This window comes from Theropithecus gelada, chromosome 14 (genome assembly GCF_003255815.1).
Source record: "Theropithecus gelada isolate Dixy chromosome 14, Tgel_1.0, whole genome shotgun sequence".
Taxonomy (NCBI): Eukaryota; Metazoa; Chordata; class Mammalia; order Primates; family Cercopithecidae; genus Theropithecus; species Theropithecus gelada.
Window position 1 is genome coordinate 21,720,477 of NC_037682.1, and position 22,403 is coordinate 21,742,879.

Genomic DNA, 22,403 nt, shown 5'->3' on the forward strand with positions numbered 1-22,403 from the left:
CAAAGGAGGAGCAAAGTCACATCTTACATGGCAGCAGGCAAGAGAGCGTGTGCAGGGAACTGCCATTTATAAAACCATCCGATCTCATGAGACTTATTCACTGCCATGAAAACAGTAAGGGAGAAACTGCCCCCATGATTCAATTATCTCCACCTGGCCCCACCCTTGACACACGGGGATTATTACAATTCAAGGTGAGATTTGCATGGGGACACAGCCAAACCATATCATGTTACGTGTTTCATAGTGAGGAAACAGATGTTCAGCAAAGGAAAGACTATTACTGTTACTATTATTAAGTATATCCCATGGTTGTCAGGTAAAACTGCCAGGGAAGCTTACATAATCACTCAGCTTTACTCTGATGTGAAAACCATGGTTAAAGATGGAATTCCTTGTTACGGATATTACATTATAATATTATATTCTAAGCAGAGGATTTTAAAAAATAAACAGCAAAAACAACAAACAGTTGGCTAATGGGACACCTGCAGAGACTCAGGAAGCCTCTGGAAGTTGGAAGTTTCAGTATCTCTTGTTCTCCTTTTTTATTGTGGTAGAAAAACACATAACATGAGATCCACCCTCATAAAACAAAAATATTAAATTAACCTTTATTCAGAGAATAAATTCAAAAGTGAAATTTCAATAATAATGTCAGCAGGCTGTATTTCCTATTTACAGTTTTAAATTTATCTTCATAGAGATAAAGATCAGATGCTAGAATTACACACTTAACAAGAAAAACAAGAATGTAAAGGAAGAAGATAGGTTTTTTTCCACAATGTCACCGAGAATCTAATTAGCACTTCCCTGACTTGCTTAAGGACTGAGTACTGAGATAACATAAAGTTTGCGTTATGTTTCTAAGTAGGTATTTTTTTTTTCTGGGTTATTTTTGGTACTGAAATAGAGAGAAAGGAAGAAAAAGGGGGATAATGAACTAGAGGATTAATTTAGACTCTCCAACCAATACTCTATATACAGATGCCTCAGAACTGAATGTCTAAATTAAAATTCAGCATTATCTCACTGTTCAGTGAAGACAGTTTATCCTTAAAAGACATTTTAGGAAAAGAATACAAAAAACATCAATCACAGAAGTGAAAGGACCTATTCAGTGGATTTCAAACAGCGTTGTATAGAGTTCTAGGTACCTCAGCAGTACCTCTGGGTCTACAGAAGAAAGGAGAGGTCAAGTTGGTGGGACTCCCAGCCAGTCAAGGCTCTGATCTGTTTTATACACTGGGCTCATATGAGATTTAGTTTGAACAAAAACTAAAACAAGTTTAAAAACCCATGACTGAAATTGCTCCTTTTGCATGGGATATTAAGTCTCAGGTAATGACAATTTTTAAACTAAATAAGTACCCCCAACATATATATACACACATTAGTGAATCCACCTTTAAAAAAATCTGAGAGGTCGGGGTGTGGCCGATAATCACAACTACTCAAGGAAGCTGAGGCAGGAGGATCACTTGAGCCCAGGTGTTCAACACCAGCCTGGGCAACATAACAAGACCTTACATCTAAATTTAAAGTGAAAGTAAGTAAAAATCTGAAAAAGGGCAGCTCTTTTTTGTTCAAGATAGTATACAAATGAACTAAATATATTACCAATAAAGACAAAGTTATGAGCCAGTCAAATCCGAATTAAAGAATTCTAATTTGACCACATTAATATCCAACAAGAGGGTTGTTTGAATAAGCTATGGCACACATAGATTACAGAATACTGTACAGTGATTAAATATGATGTTGTACAAGAGTATTTAGTGATAACATGTTAATGATACACAGTTAAATGAAACGCTATATATATACACATATATACGTATATATACACATATATACGTACACATATATACATATATACTGTATACGTATATATGTACATATACACACATGTATGTGTATATACACACATACATACGTATATATACACATACATATATACGTATATATACACACATATATATGTGTATATATACACACACACACATATATATTTGAATGACAGAGTCTTGCTCTGTCTCCCAGGCTGGAGCACAGTGGTGTGATCATAGCTCACTGTAACCTCAAACTCCTAGGCTCAAGCGATCCTCCTGCCTCCACCCAGATAATTTTTAAATTTTTGTAGAGAAGGCATCTCGTGACATTGTCCAGGATGGTTATGAACTCCTGGCCTCAAGCGATCCTTCCACCTTGGCCTCCCAAAGTGTTGGGATTATAGACATGAGCCACCACATCTGGCCTATTTTATTATTACAGAAAAAAAGATTATCTAGGCATATTTGTCTAAAATATCAAGATTGGAACCAAAACATCGGGCAGAATTATCAATAATTCTAATATTCTTCATGTTTATCTGCAGTTTCTAAGTTTTCAACAAGCACATACTAACATTAAAAAAAAAGGATTGTCATAAATTCTTTTGAAGAGTTGTCAAAATGTTGCCAAAGTGTCGGACAACAAGAGGCTACTTTACTCAGCAGATTCTATGTGCGTTGTGTTTATTCCCACCGGCTCTTAACCACGGGCAATTTTACCCCCCAGCAGATGTTTACCAATGTCTTGAGTTGGTTTTGGTTGTCACAACTGGCGAGGGGTGCCACTGGCATCTAACAGGTGGAGGTCATGGATACTGCTAAACATCCTACAACGCAAAGGATAGACCCACAAGAAAGAATTATCCAGCCCAAAATGGTAATACTACTGAGGTTGAGAAATCCTGTTCTAAAAGATTAACTAGAATGAATGAGAAAGAACTTCCCCACAGCCCATTTAATCTTCAAATTCTCTGCTATGACTACTAACAAGAAGATAAATTAATTCTGACAGAAACAAGGAAAGCAGGCTCTGTTGGACTGGCCTAATTCCATTATCTCCATGTTTCAAAATCAACCTCAGATAAAGGGTCTTGGCACTTCCCCGGCTCACATTCTAAATGAAGCCCTCGAAACCAAAGCATGCAGTTATCTCCTTACGTGAACAGGCCACGTTCCCTTGGTCAATGTTTTCTCCCTGAACATTTTAGTAAATTGGTAGCTTGCAATTACACATTTCTAGAAGCTCTGAAATGTGTCACATTTCTGTGTATCCCAATGCCATAAGCAAAACTCCATTTTCTTCAAAGCCTCTTTCAATAAAACATAACGTTATTTGCCAAAGGCAAGATTCCAGGAACTAAACAGGGAGCTATTTCTTGGACCTTAACTCTGTCCCCTGGATGAGCTTAATTTATATACTAGAATATCTTGGTCTACTTTCATGGAAATTTTTTAAAAGCAAAAGCAGCAGCAGAAACAAGCCAAAGCAGTAATCAGATGGAAGTCTGAGAACTGCAGCCACAGAATAAACACAAAGTTAACAAGAAAAATACCAGATTTTTTTTTTTTCACAAATAGCAAAAGAGTCTGAGAAACAGAAAAAGACATACCTCACTCGTCAGTCATAAAGACTCAGCCCCACAGCAAATGCATACCAGCGTGTACACAGAAGGATTACAGCCAGAAGAGCTTGGGAAAGAGGGATATTAGGAGAAGAAATAGTTCATTTTCCTGAAATCCTAGACTCTGGTTCAGTTTACTCTAGTTCTAGTTTGTTCTCATCCTCTAGCTCATCTATGGATCAAAAGCACATGAAGGATGACAACAACAAAGACTCAATGTTTCAACCCAGAGAGGTTTTTTGAACTAGGAACCAGCATGCATCTCTGCAAGGTAATCTGTTGTTATTTTATAGCACTCAACACACAGTATATAGTCTATAAAACCATACCAATGACAATATTTTGACATACGTGAGGATTTGGTTCCATAGTGATTCTTGAGTAAGTGTAAGGAAGTTCTCCATACCATGCTGTAAGTCTTGGTTGCTGATAAGTTATATCTAAGAAAGAAAATACAGGCCTTTGAAATGGTTTAATACTATTTAAGGTGTTACTACTGAGTGCCAACTCTGTGCCCTGCAATGTGCTATGAGAAATACAAAGGAAAAGTAAGAATAGGCTCTGACCCAAAGTTCCACCTTCACAGAAGATATGGGACTTGGCAAGTAGAATGAACAAGAGAAACCACTACGTTGGCAGACACTGCATGGGCAAAGGCTCTGAGATGAGAATGTGAGTGACTTGCTTGTATTAGTGATGACAGAAACAAGAGAGGGCAAAGAGTCACACTGGGGAACAGTGGGGCTCAGACTAGGGACGGTCTCAAAAAGCAGAATATGGAGCCTGAACTCCTGCCTGCAGAAATCTGTGGTACCAACATCCATATGAGAAACAAGACAAACTGCTCATTCATGTGTCCAATGTTGTGTAAACCTTTTTGATTCAAAGGAGGAAAAAGTGTCCTGACCAATTGTAGCATGCAGTTGATTTTCGTCAGAAGGCTTTGATGTTCCAATTTATAGAAGCAGTTATCCATAGATCTACTTTTTCCCACTACTGGTACAACCACAACAATAAGAACAATAATAATAATAGTAATAGCAGCAGCTAATACTCACTGAAGGCTTACTACGTACCAGGCAATCTTGTGTTATCTCATTTTATTAACACAGCAACCTTATAAGGTAGACAGTATTATTTGTTTAATTTTACAGATAAGAAAACCAGGGATCAGAGAGTTACTTAACTGTAATTTTGCTTAAAATTAACAACTACTTTGAATGAAAGAGCCAACAATCAAAGCCATGTCTGTCACCAAAAGCCCTGCTGCAGAAACTGCGGGAGTTGAGAGAAGGCTGTCCTGAAGGCTGAGAGGAAGCTGACTCCCATTCTGAAGCATGAGTAACAAAAATGAAGCCAGTACAGTCGGCCTTTCGTATCTGTGGGTTCCACATTCACCATGATCAAAAATACTCAAACCATGGATCAAACACACACACAAAATATATAAAAATTAAAAATAACAATACTATGGATGAAAAATACTCAAAAAATATATAAAAATTAAAAATAACAATACCACAATAAAAACAGTATAACAACTATTTACATATCACTTACATTGTATTAGGTATTATAATGATTTAAAGGATACTAGAGGATGTGCATAGGTTATATGCACATACTATGATAGTTTTTTTTTTTTTTTTTTTCCCGAGATGGAGTCTCGCTCTATTGCCAGGCCAGAGTGCAGTGGCGCGATCTTGGCTCACTGCAACCTCCGCCTCCTGGATTCAAGCAATTCTCTTGCCTCAGCCTCCCGGAGTAGCTGGGACTACAGGTGCACACCACCATGCCCGGCTAATTTTTGTATTTTTAGTACAGATGGGGTTTCACCATGTTGGCCAGGATGGTCTCGATCTCCTGACCTCGTGATCCACCTGCCTCGGCCTCCCAAAGTGCTGGGATTACAGGTGTGAGCCACCACGCCCAGCCACTATGATAGTTTTTATAAAAGGATTTGAGCATACATGAATCCTGGAACCAATCCCCTGTGGATACTGAGGGACAACTATATATACTTTGCCTCTTTACAGAAAATTTACATTCACTCAACGTGCCAGAAAGAAAATTCTATGCTAGAGGACAGACGCCCCCCAGTGACCACCTGTGGTATAACAGGCACTGTTGGCTTGTGGATGCCCACAGAGATTCAGGTTCCAACTCAGGTAACAAACTGCTGTGTCACTTTTACAAGCTCAGGAGAGTACAGATGCTGAAGCTAGAGGAGATTGGACTCTTCTGGTGAAAGTTAAAGAAGAATACAAAGTCAGCAAGGAGTGTGAAAGAATGTATGCAAAATGGGATCAGAAAAAAAGAAAGCTCTGTAAGTTTCTATGAAGTAAAACGTTGGCACCATTTGAAGCAACAGTCAGTGAACAAACACAAAAGGAGGTAAGTATATCAGCCATAGTTCAGCCAACCAAATTTCCTTTGGTTCCTTGAACTCTCACCTCTATCCTCTTGCTATGTTCTCTCTGATCTCTGGGCCTTCCACCTGCTGTTTCTCCTCCCTGGAATACTTTTCCCTGTCCTTTCTGGCTAATTCTACTTTCTTAGGATCTCAGGTTTTGAATTTCTGTTTAAGACTAGCTAAGTAGAGGCGATGGTATTAGGAAACATTCCAGAGAGGGAGAACACGCAGCACCAACTGTGACCTCTGGGATCTACTTACCCTCTCTGATGCCGGTCCTCTGTTTCCAGGGAACATCTTGACAAAGCTGTTCCAATATCCAGTCAGCTTCTTTTACGTCAACAAAGCCAGGATACAAACAGACCCTGGGTGTAGAATGAACCATTGTTAACCAAAGAACATGGAAAAGATAAGTTAGACTCTAAACGTTAGTGGAAACAGTTAATCTGGATGCAGTCTCCAATGGGTAGATGAAATCATCTTACCACAGCTCCCACAGCAAGCAGAGCCTAACATCACCCAGGTCATGAGGCGCCATATGTAAAATAAGCTCCTTTCATGTTGGGACAAATAAAAGAGGCAATGAAGGATAAATGGATGATAGGTAAGGGCTTTTATAGATCATAATTCAAACACTACTCCAGTACTGCTTAGCTGTGAAGCCCTGGGCAAGTTACTAAACCTCTCTGAACTTTGGTTTTCTCATCTGTAACCTGAGATGACATCAACCTCATAGGTTCACTGTAAAGAGTAAATAGAATAAGGCTGGGTGCAGTGGCTCATGCCTGTAATCTCAGCACTTTGGGAGGCTGAGGCGGGTGGATCACCTGAGGTCAGGAGTTCAAGACCAGTCTGACCAACATGGTGAAACCCCGTGTCGACCAAAAATACAAAATTAGCTGGGTGTGGTGGTGCACACCTGTAGTTCCAGCTACTTGGAAGGCTGAGGCAGGAGAATCGCTTGAATCCGGGCGCGGAGGTTGTAGTAAGCCAAGATCACACCATTGCACTCCAACCTGGGCTATAAGAACAAAACTCCGTTTCAAAAAAAAAAAAAAAAAAGAATAACTAATAAAATGCCTGGCCCTGTTTTATTTAAACAATTGGTAGTCTTCTGAAACTACACTAATTCTAGGGAAAGCTAGAGCTCATTATGACTGTATCAAAATAAACACAGCTAATGAGGGTTCTTTCTCCCACTGAATATGTGTTTACTTCAACAATGCCAACTCAGCTCAAAATAATTTTGGATATCTTTCTTAAGACATCTTCTGAAAGCCCACGGAAGATTCTCTTAAACTGCCTTGGTAGCAAATCTTCACTCTTTGAAGGTGCATCTGATTTTCTGAAAGAGCCAAAGCTTACCTGAAGCCATACCTAGTTAACAGTAAGATATGACCAAAATGATAAAACTGGTTTGAGTGACTTGCTTTAAAAGAAAAGTTCCAAAAAGGGTTATAACCATGGCAGAGCCATTGTTCCAGCAGAAGCTCTTAAGAAATTCATTTAGGGCCGGGCGCGGTGGCTCACGCCTGTAATCCCAGCACTTTGGGAGGCCAAGGCGGGTGGATCACGAGGTCAGGAGATCAAGACCATCCTGGCTAACACAGTGAAACCCTGTCTCTACCAAAAATACAAAAAATTAGCCGGGCGTGATGGCGGGCGCCTGTAGTCCCAGCTACTTGAGAGGCTGAGGCAGGAGAATGGTGTGAACCCCGGAGGTGGAGCTTGCAGTGAGCCGAGATCGCACCACTGCATTCCAGCCTGGGGGACAGAGAGAGACTCCGTCTCAAAAAAACCCAAAAAAAAACCAAAAAAACAAACAAACAAAAAAAGAAATTCATTTAGATGTGTAAGTTCTAATATATTTGTTTTAAATGTCTCATTATTTTATTACAATTAGTATACTCAAGCATTAAGGTGATTTTAATGTTTCAATGTTTTTAAATGTTTTTAAAACAATGACTAATGCCTAATATACCCTAAATAGTGTATGTTTAACTACTGAAATCTACCCTAGGCCAGGTATGGTGGCTCACGCCTGTAATCCCAACACTTTGGGAGGCCAAGGTGGGCAGATCACTTGAGCCCAGGAGTTCAAGGCCAGCCTGGGCAATATGATGAAACCCCATCACTACCAAAAAAAAAAAAATACAAAAATTAGCCAGGTGTGGTGGCACACACCTGTAGTCCCAGCTACTCAGACGCTGAAGTGGGAGGGTGGCTTGAGCCCAGGAGGCAGAGGTTGCAGTGAGCCGAGATCGTACCACTGCACCCCAGACTGGGCGACAGAGCCAGACTCTGTTTCAAAAACAAAAAGACAACAAAAAAAGAAATTTACCCTAGTGTAGGAATATGTAATATTATATTCAATAATATATAATATGTAATACACATGAAATACAATAATAATATAACGTAGCACTCACAGCACCTAAGTCCAGGCTAGACCCAACTCTAATATCAAGTTACTATGTGGCATTAAGAAAAAATATTCAGGCCAGGCACGGTGGCTCACACCTGTAATCCCAGCACATTGGGAGGCTGAGGCAGGTGGATTAGCTGAGGTCAGGAGTTGAGACCAGCCTGACCAACATGGTGAAATACCGTCTCTACTAAAAATACAAAAAAATTAGCTGGGCTTGGTGACACATGCCTGTAATCCCAGCTACTTGGGAGGCTGAGGCAGGAGAATCTCTTGAACCTAGGAGGCGGAGGTTGCAGTGAGCCGGGACAGCACCATTGCACTCCAGCCTGGGCTAACAAGAGCAAAACTCTGTCTTGAAAAGAAAAAAGAAAAAATATTCAATCTTCCTAGGTCTCATTTCCTCATCTAAAAAACTGGGGAAGTAATAGCTATGATATCTGACAGAAAGGTTTGGAACTATATCTGAAAATGTTTTGATGCTAGAAATATTATATAAAAAGGAGATACTATCAAATTTTTGCCCCCCAAGAATTTAAGGGGGCAGAAATTACCTATTTGCAACAAGGGAGTAGACTTTTTTAAACTTTAAGTTTGGGGTACATGTGCAGGTTTGTTATATAGGTATGCTTGTGTCATAAGGGTTTGTTGTACAGATTATTTCATCATGCAGGTGTTAAGCGTAGTGCCCATTAGTTATTTTTCCTGTTCCTCTCCCTCCTCCCACCCTCCACCCTCCGACAAGCCCCAGTGTCTATTGTTCCCCTCTATGTGTCCCTGTGTTCTCAACATTTGGCTCCCACTTACAAGTGAGAACATGCAGTATTTGGTTTTCTGTTCCCACGTTAGTTTACTGAGGATAAAGGTCTCTAGCTCCATCCATGTTCCTGCAAAGGACATGCTTTCATTCCTTTTAACGGCTGCATAGTATTCCATAATGTATATGTACCACATTTCCTTTATCTAGGGGAGTAAACTATTTTAAGAGACTATAACTCAGTGATAATGACAGTCACTTCTTGTGAGGATTCGCTTACCTAGATACACCTGTGGGTGACAGGCTGATTTCATACACACCTTCTCTGCTAAAGAAACAAAGGAAACAGACTTGTTAGTTTGAAGCAAAACAATATGCTCTACCCAGTGAAGAGTTATCCTTCCTAACTGCCAAAGTCCTGGCTCACCAAAGTCATTTAATTATGAGAGAGGCATAATCCCCACCTTCTTCTACCACTGAGATAAAGGGCAAGATCATGGTATATCATTAATGACACTGGGAATGGAACTCTGACAGGATCAGGCCATGGAGACAAAAACTGGGATAAAATCCATTCTGATTCTACCTCTTTTATTCTACCCATAATTGAGGCAGATATGGTCCAGGAATCTATTGCCCAAAGAGGGGTCAAATAGAGCACTGCTCTGGAGAATGTGGAATAGGGGATACATTTAACAGGCAGCAAGCACATCTCAGGGCTCTGGGCTTCTGTTGCTTTCAAAAACATACATCTGATGAGGTTCCTCTTCTGATTAAAATCCTCCAATGGCACCCCAAAACTGTATTCAAGGTCCTCATAATGCAGCTCTATCTTCTGACAGCTCCCATAAACTCATCATCCTCTAGCAGCAATCAACTGCTTGGAATCTCCTGAATACACCATTATGTTTCTAACTCCATGTTTTTCAACATGCTGGAATGCCACCCCATCACCCAGCATCCCCAAACCAATCCGCCTTCAGTTATGGTCTAGTGGAAAACTCTAATTCACCTTTCAAAAATCCTAGCTTCAGCATCACCTCCTTTAAACTTTTCCTGACCTTTAATCCAGGCAAATAATATTAACCTCTCATCCTCTGTGTTACCACTAGACCTTAGATACAGTCTATTTTTTCATGATGTACAAGATTACAATTTATCTGATTAAATGTCTATTTCATTTACTAGACAGTGGGGTCCTGAGGTGCAAAGAATAGGTAGGTTATTGTTTCCCAGTGTCTGCACATAGCAGATGGGCAATAAAGGTTTACTGAATTTAATCAAATGTGAAAATGTATAAAGCTGTTGCAGAACTGCCAGGTGGTGAGGCCCATAATGAGAAAAGTGACACAGACTGGATAGGTATATCAAGACAATTGTGTCAGATCCTTCTGAGAGAGAGATACGTTATAGAGAATAATGCAAAGGGGCACTTTTCACATCACCTTCTGTCATGGGAGTTAGTGGTTCATGATCTGAGCTAGGCTTTTAAGTAGATGTATGAGTGCCTTTCAGTCAAAATGTAGGCATAGCTGTCACACATATTTACTACATTGTCTACATTCATTGTCTATAAAGTTTCCGAGTATACAGAGAACACAGTGTTTCAATATGATATATTTTTGGCCCACATTCAGAAATGGCTCACGGAAGACATTTTTGGCTTTTTTTTTTTTTTTTTAACCTAGCAAACTTTAGATAACCAGAATTAACAGATTCCAGGACCAAGTAGGAATGAGTTCTGTCCTTTTTCTCTGACAATTGCCAGTTCTGGGTGGGCCGAATGTCGCATCTGTAGCTTACAACATGTTTCATGGTTTTGTTTATTCTCCTTATCACCAATGAAGGCACTAACTCACTTGTTTTTTTAAAAACAACCAAGGCCTGGCATGGTAGCTCATCCCTGCAATATCAGCACTTTGGGAGGCCGAGGTGGGAGGATCATTTGAGCCCAGGAATTCGAGACCAGCCCAGGCAACATAGGGAGATCTCATCTCTACAAAAAATTTTTTAAAAAATGAGCAAGGCATGGTGGTGTGCGCCTGTGGGCCCAGCTACTCGGGAGGCTGAGGTGGGAGGATCACTTGAGCCTAGAAGATGGAGGCTACAGTGAGTTTTGATTATGCCACTACACTCCAGCCTGAGTTAACAGAGTGACAGCCTGTTCCAAAAAACTAAAAAATAATAAACAACCAAAGACTATTAGAACTAGCCTGTGACTTTTTCTAATATATACAAGCCAATCTGCAAGCAGTCAAACAGCATAACAAACAGATTGATCATGGGCAAGAACATTTATCTAATGCTAATTTGCTAAGATAAAAGAATAGTTTCTACTGACAATTTATCTACATCAGATGAAAACTGACAAGCATAAAAAGAGGAGTCAAAGCATCTCTCACTAACTTTGGACAAGAACATTTAGACACAGATCAATATAAGAAGAATGTTTACTATCATTTAAACTGTTCTGGAATAATTACATGGTTTTAATAAATGGACTGTAAGCTCATCTACAGCACTAGCCGCTTTCACAGCATTGCTAGTAAAATGGCAATTAATGGCTTCTCAAAGAACCATGCTTCAATGACTCAGGAAAAATCCCTCTCTGTCTTTGCCTGAGAGGTTTAGCTTACTGTCTACCGATATCGGTGAAATAGGGCCAGGAAATCTACACGAGTCAAAGTTTAACATATGGCTATCTTTGTTGCATTTTCCATACCATCAGCAAATTCAGAAAGTCTTCTCAAAAGATCAAGTTTAAAGACATTTGAGATGGGAATATCCCAGACTAAAATTAAGACACTTATTGGGCCATTCTCTTCCAGATAGAAAAAACAGTAAGGAAAGATTCCAGTCTCTTCATTTCACTGTGGGCAACAATTACAGGAAGACAGCAAATTACTTACTCAATCACTCGTGGCTCGGGAGCTCTACGTACTACCTGCAAGGAAATAGGCGGATCTTACTTCTGGAATGTTCTTAATCCTCACAGATACTGACTTACCATATCTTCCCATTTCTGGTCAAAATAAAGTTAAAAACTATCTCTTTTCTATTCCAACTTCTCACTAACCCACCAGAGATCCCTGTCTCTGCTCTTCTTAAAACTACTTCACATTTGCTAGTAGACGGTAAAAGAAGATACAATTATTAATAGAATAAATTTTCCTAGCAGCCAGCAGCTCTGGAAAAATCTTGACAATAATCTTTTTTAAAATAGGAAATATGCTATAAAATAAGGAGTTTCAATAATTATTTATAGAGTTGTTACTGTGGCAAGATACCCAACTTTTTAACTTTTCCACATTATTAAAAAGTAAATCTTCACTGTTTCTTACATTTTTCCTCATGGGAAAAAAGGGTTAAAAATCAGGCATTTTGCTGTAATAACTGAAATTTTAATCTAATTCCAAAGACGTTGAAGTGCAACAGCACTGAAGACAGCACAGTCTTAGAACTGCTGGAGCTCAAATAACAAATGCAAGCAGGCTCTCATTATGGTGTAACCTCCTTGCCAAAAATGCGGGAATAATATGTGACCATAAACTAGAAGCAGACTACGAAGAATCCCCAGACATAGAAAGGAACTGAAATACTTTGCATTTCATTATTATTATAGTTCTTCTGCTCTGCTATTAGTGAATTTATTCAGTCATTATTTATTTGAGTGTCCACTGTGTGAATATCACTTTTTAAAGCAAATTTTTGTCACTATTGAAGAAAAAACCAAGAATTTACCTGCTGAGGTTCTTTGAACACAAACTCTCTGTCAGAGAGATGATGCTCTTTGTTCTTCCAGGTCTGGCCAGGCTTCTGGTGGAGATGGCTCTTAGCAGTGGTAGCTGAAGCAAGAGAGGGGACAGCCTCAAACCAGGGGAAAGTCTGTTCTCAGCACCTTCTACTAAGCAAGGGCCAACAAAGCCCACTTGGAGATGATCTCTACGACATGTAGAAACTAACTGGTAAAGTCAACAGAAGACACTGAAAGGTTTGAGGGTGTGGACTAAATATGAGGAACACTAAAGACCCACCCTTAGCTCACCATCAACAAAACAGACAACATTTCAGCCACATTTTAAACAATTCCTTGACATCAATTGAAATGGAAGTCCATTATAAACCAAAAGGATATAAATAAAAGAGAATGAGAGTTGTCCATATCCACACACACACAAAATCCCTACAGATTCTTGCCTGGCTGAGCAATGGCCTGGCTCTTAGCAGGGGCAGCCCAGGCTCCCTGAACTCGGGCTCGCCGTCTTTTTTCCTCCATGTTGACCAAAAAGGTTTCTGTTCCAAGCTTTGGGAAGATTTTGTTTCTGCTTCAAACTACTCCATGGTTATCTGTTTATTAAAACAAAACAGTGTTTTTTAGTTACAGTTGTGAACAATTACTCCTAAGGCATAATTAATTTCAGGCAGAAGACTCTCAACGGCAAGAGCCTCTATGTAAAATCAGTTTGTCATCACAGCATTTCAATCAAGAAGCCTAAGTCATTTGGGGCTGCTGGCTTTAGCATTTACCTTTTGTAATCTTATCATAGTACTTTTGTTTCTTTCACAAGAAAGTGCATTTTAAGAAATTCTAAAATCAGGACCTATCACAAACCACATTCCTCTTAATATTCCCCAAGAGTAGAATATAAGGAAACTGTACTATTCCCATTTTCACCTACGTGGACATTGAGAAATAGGCTAAGACTGTTTCCAGGCATATATTCCATTATCACCAGCTGCATCAAACTTCCCTGAAAGTTTGTTCAAAACACCTACGGTCCACCTCCAGAAAATCTGATTTAGGATAGATACAGGTATTTGTTTTTAAAACAAGCAGTGTAAGATTTGACACTATGCAGGTATGTATGTGGACCGCAAAGTTTAGTGATGTACCCAAAGTCACTCAGGAAATCAACAATAGGTAGATTAACATTCAACTTTTATTAAATTCCTGTCTCCAGCTAACTGATAAATCCACCTCATAATGGCTAATAATACTAATTTGACAGTTGTACCAGTAAGTTTAGCCTACAGCAAATACAGAAGCACATACAGCTACCAAAACAAGGAAATTCAAGCCACATGTTCCAAATCTGTAATCTATTTCTTTATGCTTCTACCGAAGAAAGCTTCACACCTCAAGTTCTCAAAGGTAAAAAGCTCATTTTATATTAATAGCTTGCTTAGCCTATAGATTTCCAGGTCCCATCTCCCACCTCTTCTGACTCAGTAGAGCTGAGCCAGGTCCAGGAATCTGTGTATTTCACGAGTTCCCCCAGATGATAAGCATGTAATTCATTTCATTTAATAGGTGGGGAGACCACAGAGGCTGTCATCTGCCCAGAAGAGTTAATGACAATCAAATACCAATTCTTCAATCCCAGGAGCTCCCGTTTGACATGTTCTCTCACTTGAGGCCCTAAAAGCGTAACACAATTACCTACAATCCCCGCAGAGGATACAACTTGCTCACCTTCTTGCTCCGTTCACTCGGGAGCCATATGTTATTTGTCAGGGAACAATTGTCGAAAATACAGATTCCAGAGCCCCATCCCAGACCTACTCAATTTGAAGAGTCCCAGAATTTGTTACCTAACGCCACCCTCAACCCAGGCATTCTTAATGCACACAGAGCTTGAGAACCAGTGCTGTAAAGGACAAGGGCTCTGGCGCCAGCCAGAACTCGCTTTGAATCCAGATCTGTCACTTTCCAGCTGCAAGGCCCATAGCAAATGACTTCACCTTTCTGAACCCCAGTTTTTCCTCAGTAAACTGGGAGTCACTTTCTGCACGGTTGAGGTGCAGACTAAGCGAGCTCTGCAGGTGGAAGAGCTTGGTCCTGGCTAAGGGTAATTCCTTTTCCTAATTTACATTCTTCCCTTCCAGGAGGTCTAGAATGAGGCCCCGGAGGTCGCCCGGGAAGAGACTTCAGGGGTGGTCCTCACACCCCCAGCCCCGCGCACCCAGCAGTAAGTCGGAAACGCGCACTTACGGGCAGAGCCGGGCGCGCCAGTCCAAACCCGCTAGGACTTGCGGCACCCCTCGCAGCCCGGTACCCACTCCGCAGTCTGTGGTCGGAACCTTAAGAGTGAAGCACCGACTCTAGCAACTCCCAATTACAGGCCGCGGCGTCAGGCACTTCCTCTCGACGTTACGCAGCGCCGCTGCTACTTCCGGTGCACCGTCCTCAGTCCGGGTAGTCCCAAATCCCCCGTGCCTGAAGGGCCTAATCACCGAAGGTGCTGATGAGGGGAGAGAGGTTGCAGCGGACAGGGATTGAGAGTGCGGTGGAGCGGTGTGAAGGGGTCGGGGTTTGGAAAAGATGGAAGTGAAGGCGTGTCTCCTACGTGAGTTCCTCGAAACTGGAGATGTTTAAGGATCGGCATCTTTGTGGCAGAAAGAGCGACCGCGTCCCTGCGGGGCTAGATAAAGGGAGAGGAGTTTAGGGGACCTGGTTATAATGTGCTAGGCAAAAGGATTTGCATTTTATCCTAAAAGCCACGGAGAGGCTGAGATGAGACTCCTTTGTGTTCCTATTGCAGCCTGTGCACGCCTCCGAACACAGAATTTACAGCAGGGCATAGGACCACGCCTTAATTCGCCTTGGCTCTCTCCAGTGCTAAGTAAATTTTGCTTGAGTGAACAGACCTACTTTTTGGTCCAGACACCACCATTTACTAGGTGTATAATCTAGGGCAAGTACTCTGCCTCTGTTAAATGGGTATCGCTCTAGTTGGGAGGATTAAATGAGATAATGCATTTAAAGAATATAGCACAATGCCTGGAACACAACAAAAACTCAAAAAATGAAAGAGTTCACCCCATTTGAGCTCATGAGAAACATCTTTAAAGTGGTCATGTTAAACCATGTACTTTACAGTATGAAAATAGCAAAAGTAGCACTGAATTGACTGTTTTATGCAAGTCATTATCTAAGATCTGCCAAAGTATAGTCACTGTGGAAATCTTTAAAATAAGCCTGGTATGAGTGTTTACCTGCAGGAAGCTCATTATAGGTACACCTCATTAATGTACCTATATTGTTGCTACTATCAAATGCATTTTCACAGCACTCATTATTATTTGTTATACTTTGTGACACTGAAGGAAAAAATGATTTATCCTAGAGCTGAAAGAAGAGAAAATGCTAAGCCTAGATTACAGTTTTTTTCCCCCATCAACTAATTTGTCAGTGTCTGCTTCTGGCTCAGGAACTTTGGCTGTATCTTCTAAAAGATATCATTTCTTTCTTTTCAATGATTATAGTTTTGGAACAGGAACAAAGAAGTCTGGATTGAGGAGTTCCTAAAAGTAGTGATTAACACCTCTTCAGCCTCTAAGTAGTGTATTTCTCAAAAATCAATCCGTGATTTACTTGCATCTGAAATCATCGCTTTTTTTGTTTTTCCAGAATCACCTGCGTTTTTAACAAATACCCAAGTGATTCTGGTGCACAAAATTTTTGAAAACTTCTAGGACTCATGTAGAAAGACAAATTGTTCTGGTTTGAATGGGCCTGAGGAGTTTCCCAGGACACAGGACTTTAAGTGCTAAAGCCAGGACAGTCCTGGGCAAACTGAGATGGTTGGTTACCCTAGACAATGCGAGTATATAGTATTAGATGTTCTTAATGGTCTTGGCATTCTCATTAGGGTCTTGATTTTCTTATTTCTATTTGTAGTATTTGGGTTTTTATCAAGAGTTGGTGGTAGAGACCATGGGAGAAGGAATGACGGCCAAGTGTGTTGCCAGTTTTCAACCTATTGAGTCTCTATTCCAAATCCATCCTTCACTACCCTGCTTGCAATATTGGAAGGTTTCTCCCTTGCCTTTTGGTTCAATGGGCAGTAAGCTTCATCTGTGGAGGGTGCTGGAGGAACTTTAGAGGAGGAAGGAGCTCTTTTTTTCTGGTTCCAGTGTGCTCCTCTCAGCTGGCTCTTTTGTGCACAGTGGCCCACAGTGTTTGACTACTCCATGTGGGCTGAATTACAAGGTTAGTTTCTCTTGTGAAAGTTAAGGCATCAATTGGGAAGGAATGGAATCCCAAAATTTGAAATAAGCACTCTGCTTAGACCCAGATAACCAACAGTCTTGAACACCCACATCATTCTGAGTCTTCCTTGGCAGTGGAAGTAGCTTGCCCTCCCAAGTCTGAGGAGACTAGTCATTCTTTGCTTGAAGACACTGCTATGCCCTCAGTTGGGGCAGATGACTTCAAAAGGGAAGCTCATTCTCTACAAGACCCACCAGAATTTACTTCCCATTCTTCTGCCCCATTGCCACTAGACCTTAACTAGGTTCAAACCTCATTAATGTTCCAGGTAGGCTGATACACACTATGATATGATAAAACAGTTTGCACGCTGAAAGAATTATACTAATTACACATACTTTGCTAATGTGTGGAATGTGTGGAAGTGGATTCTAAGTGTTTTAAACTAAGGAGGGCAGTATATATTACTGTATCAGGCCAAATTTTATGGAGGCACTTACTAGAGTGCCTTTACAGACATTGTGTTGACTCATGCAACTGGAAGTGACTTTAACAGCTTATTTGGTGGATTTCTTGAAGATTTAACTCAACAGTAGTCTATAGTTAATACTATTGAGATGCCAAGGCATGATGTAGAGGAGGGAACCCAAAGACTGAGAGGGGTAGAAGTGTTGGACTGAATTTATCGAATGTGACCTTGACCCACATGCAATACACACAAACACAAAAACTATATCCTACAACAAGATCCAGAAGATGCTCCTGTTTCTAAGGCATTGAGAAATACTTTAGACAAGGGAGCGCTTGCATCCTTGGAAAGCTCTGTGGTTGCTCTCCTTTGCAGGCCAGGTATGATCATGGAAGATGCCAGCATTGAGTTGTGTTCCCTGGTTTTAGTGGAGATCATGAGGCCAAGTGGCAGTACTTAATTGTTAAAGGTAGGGACATCGATCCTATACAGAAGCCAGGACATATCAGTAATCAGAATATGTTAGTCTATAAGGATCTTTGGTAGTGGCTGTGGTGTCCCTAGGAATGAAATAGATGGGCAGCCTACTAGAGAATAGTTTGATCTATCTAACAGAAGTCTATGTCTAGTAGCCAAAAACCTTACCTGAGTGCCACACTGGATAGACATAGTCTCTCACCTAGTTTCCAGACAAGTCATATCACAAACCCAAACCTCTTGATTGACAGGGAAGCCACATCTCTTGGAGGAAGGACCCTGCACCATTGACACAAGTATATACTGTAAATTTTCCTCCAAACCTTCATCCAAGTGAATGCAGCCATTTACTCAAATGGTTACACATTGGGGAAAAGTAAATACCCAGGTATTTTAGAGTTTATTGAGCAATGGCTCTGAACTAATTCCTGGAAACCTAGAACACCTCTATAGCCCATGAATGAAAGTGAGGGCTCATGATGTTCTGGTGATAGATGGAATCTTAGTTCAAGTTTGACTCACAATGGACCCAGTTGTCCACAGATCCATCCAGTGGTTACTTCCCCAGTTCCTGAATGTATACAGATGCTCCCTTGACTTATGATGAGGTTATATTCTGATAAACCCATTGTAAGTTGAAAATATCATAGGTCAAAATGCATTTGCTACACCCAACCTATGGAACATCACAACTTAGCTTAGCTTGCCCTAAACATACTCAGAACACTTACATTAGCCTAAGCTGGGCAAAATAATCTGGCACAAAGCCTGTTTTATAATAAAGTGTTGATCGATCATGTAATTTATTGAATACTGTACTGAAGTACAGTTTGTACTAAATGTGTACCACTCTTCCACTATCGTCAAGTCAAAAAATCAATGGAACCATCATAAGTCAGGGACCATCTATAGTTGGATTAGTTATATTTGGCAACTGGCAGAATCCCCAGATTGAACTCTCTGACCCACAGAGTGAGGGCCAGTTGGTAGAAAAGGCTACATGGAGACTCCTGGAACTTCCGCTCCCTACTAAGATAGTAAAGACTAGCAATACCACATTCCTGGAGGAATTGCAAAGATTAATGCCATAATCAAAGACTTGAAAGAATCAGATGATAATTCTATCACATTCTCATTCTCATTTAATTTACTGTTGGCCTGTGCAGAAATCAAATGGATCTTGGAGAATGATTGTCGGCTGTTGTAAATTTAATCAGGTAGTTACTCCATGACTCCAATACAGCTGCTGTCCCACATGTGCTATCTTGAGTGAGGCAATTAACATAACCTTTTGCCTTTGGTATGCAGCTCTTGACCTGGCTAATGACTTTTTCTCCATATTAATTTACAAGAAACATTCTGCCTTGGCTGAGCGTGGTGGCTCAGGCCTGTAATCCCAGCACTTTGGGAGGCCAAGGCAGGCACATCGCCTGAGGTCAGGAGTTCAAGACCAGCCTGACCAACATGGTGAAGCTCCATCTCTATTAAAAATACAAAAAAAATAAAAAATTAGCCAGGCATTGTGATGCACACCTGTAGTCCCAGCTACTCGGGAGGCTGAGGCAGGAGAATTGCTTGAACCAGGGAGGTGGAGGTTGCAGTGAGCTGAGATTGTGCCACTGCACTCCAGCCTGGGTGACAGAGTGAGATCATGTCTTAAAAAAAAAAAAAAAAAAAAAAAAAAGGAACATTCTGCCTTTACTTGGCAGGACAAACAGTATACTCTCATAGTCTTGCCTCAGAGATACCTCAATTCTTCTGCTGTCATAGTATAGGGCCACCTCTTATCCTGACATCCTACAAAACATTACACTAGTCAACAATAATGATGACATTGTGCTGATTGGATATGGTGAACAGAAGGTAGAAAGTGTTTTAGATGCTTTAGTAAGACATGTGTGAGCTAGGTGTGGTGGCTTATACCTGTAATGTTATGCATGGGCCAATACGCCCATGAACAGAGTAGTCATGGTGGCAGGGATGGAGGATAGGCATGGGCTCAACAATTTGAACTTCCTTTTCTCAAAGTTGGCCTGGCTAACGCTACTGCTGCATACTTACCCTACAAATAGCCAAGACCAATACTGAGCTCTCCATATGTCACCATTCATCAGGCAACCATCCAGCCACTTGTAACAGTTTGATTACATTGGACCTTTTCCATCATAGGGTAGAGATTCATCTTCACTGGAATATACTCATATTCTGGATATGGGTTTATTTATCTTCCTTGTATATACTGCTTTGGCCAGCACACCATCTGTGGACCCACCAAATGTCTTATTCCTCTTCATGGTATTCCCTGATCAAGGAACGCATTTCACAGTAAAGGAAGTACATCAATGGGCTTAACTTCTCACCCACTGGAAACAGTTTGGCTAATTGAAAGATGGAATGGCTTACTGAAGACTTAGTTATGGCCCCAATCAGGAGACAACCCCTGAAAGGTTAGAGTTCTGTATTATTGGATGCAGTTTATGCTTTGAATCAGAGATCGAACTATGGTGCTCTTTCTCCCTTAACCAGAATACATGATGCTGGGAATGAGGGGAAAATGAGAGTGACCCCTTTCAGTCATGTAATTATTAACCCACTTGCTTCCTGTCCCAGCAACACTGAGCAGTGCTGGTTTGAAGGTCTGCTTCCTCAGGGTGGGAGTGCTTATACAAGGACTATGTCTGGAACCAAAAGTATTTTCGCAGGTGCCTCCTGGTACTTTGTGTCCAGTAAAAAAAACATAAAGAAAACTACAAAAGCAGCAACAACAAAACAACAGAATGATGAATAACTTGGATTAAGAATGAAGATTTGTGTTGTACCATCAGGTAAAGAAATCAGTCAACTGAGGTTTTGGCTAAGGGCAAGGGAAATATGGAAGAAGTAGTGGAAGAAGCCACCTGTGATGTTGTAACCAATAACAGAAACAAAGACTGTTTGAGCTTTGTATGTTTTCTCTTTGCTAGTTATATGTATGTGCCTTTGTATATGCAAATCATGTTCTTCTCTTTCCATTTTATATGCATGTAGTTGGAGATTACATTTACAGTTTAGTTTCTAGGTAGCAGAACATTCAGTAGGATTATGGTTGAATTTGAAGATCATTTAATGCGGTCAATAGTAGATATGGTGACTGTTGGAAGTTCATTTGCGGGGAAACAATGAGAACGCATTCACTTCTATGAAGGATAGCTGTATCTTGTTAGGTGGAAACAGAGATGCTGTGTTGATCCTACAGAAGTTGAAATGTGTGTAGAAGGGTGGTGCATATGGAAACTGAGTAGCTGAAGCAGTGGACTCTGTGAATCATCAATCCTTATTAACTCTCTGCTCCAAACCCACCTTTTATTGCCTGCTTGTTATACTGGAACATTTCTCCCTTGCTAGCTGATTCAATAGTAAGCTTCATTAGTCAATAGTCCTGAAGAGACCCTGAAGGAGGAAGGGGCTCTTAAAAAACTTTTTAAAATTAGCCCTTATAAAAGAGGAAAAGGCTCCTTTTTCCTTTTCCCTTTCCCTTGCCCTTTCTTTCTTTTCTTTCTTTCTCTCACAGAGTCTCGCTCTGTCTTCCAAAGTGTTAGGATTACAGGCATGAGCTCTGTTGCCCAGGCTGCAGTGCAGTGGTGCGATCTCTGCTCACTGCAACCTTCACCTCCCGGGTTCAAGTGATTCTGCCTCAGCCTCCCACGTAGCTGGGACTACAGGCATGCACCACCACACCTGGCTAATTTTTGTATTTTTAGTAGAGATGGGGTTTCACCATATTGGCCAGTCTGGTCTCAAACTCCTGACCAGAAGAGGCTCTTTTTCATAGTTCCTGTGTGTTCCTCCGTACTAAGTTGAATAATATCCACCCCCAAATTTATGTCCACTCAAAACCTGTGAACATGACCTTATTTGGAAGTAGGGTCTTTCCAGATGCAATCAAATTAAGATGAGGGCAGAGTGGATTAGGGTAGGTCTGAATCCAGTGACTGCTGTCCTCATAAAGAGAGGGAGATTTGGAGACAGAGGGACAGAGAAAGACAGGAGAGGACGCCATGTGAAGGTGGAAGCAGAGCTTGGAGGGATGTTGCCACAAGCCAAGGAATGTCTGGAGCCACCAGAAGCTGGAAAATGTGGGGAAGGATCATCCCCCAGAGCCTGTAGAATCCACATCCCTGCTAATACCTTGATTTGGGACTTCCGGCCTCCAGAACTGTGAGAGGATGGATTTTTGTTGTTTTAAGCCACCCCATTTGTGATAATTTGTTATGGCAGCCCTAAGACATGAACACATCTTTGCAGCCAGCTCTGCCATGCACCATGGCCAGCAGAGCTCGGTACCTCCTCTGGGCATCTTCCCAGCACCACAGTGAGTTCTCTTGGTGCAGTACGCCAGCAAATTTCGCCATCCAGCAAAACACCACCATGTCTCC

At 41.0% G+C, this 22,403-nt stretch overlaps 1 protein-coding gene across 3 annotated transcripts in view; it reads right to left on the reverse strand.

Annotated features, from left to right (window-relative positions):
* The window catches only part of ALKBH3 (alkB homolog 3, alpha-ketoglutaratedependent dioxygenase), a 40,543-nt gene extending 25,380 nt beyond the window's left edge, over window positions 1–15,163 (reverse strand). The window contains exons 1-7 of one of the 3 annotated variants that reach the window (XM_025358284.1): window positions 14,792–15,163; window positions 13,247–13,396; window positions 12,791–12,894; window positions 11,959–11,993; window positions 9,330–9,377; window positions 6,129–6,232; window positions 3,806–3,894 (exon numbers count right to left, since the gene is read on the reverse strand). In XM_025358284.1, coding sequence (XP_025214069.1) covers window positions 3,806–3,894; window positions 6,129–6,232; window positions 9,330–9,377; window positions 11,959–11,993; window positions 12,791–12,894; window positions 13,247–13,325 — 459 coding nt within the window. In that variant the 5' untranslated portion in view covers window positions 13,326–13,396; window positions 14,792–15,163. Of the gene's footprint in view, window positions 1–3,805; window positions 3,895–6,128; window positions 6,233–9,329; window positions 9,378–11,958; window positions 11,994–12,790; window positions 12,895–13,246; window positions 13,397–14,522 lie in introns of all 3 variants that reach the window. The other 2 variants (XM_025358287.1, XM_025358285.1) reach the window with 2 other exon arrangements.
* Between the last annotated feature and the right edge of the window lie 7,240 nt (window positions 15,164–22,403).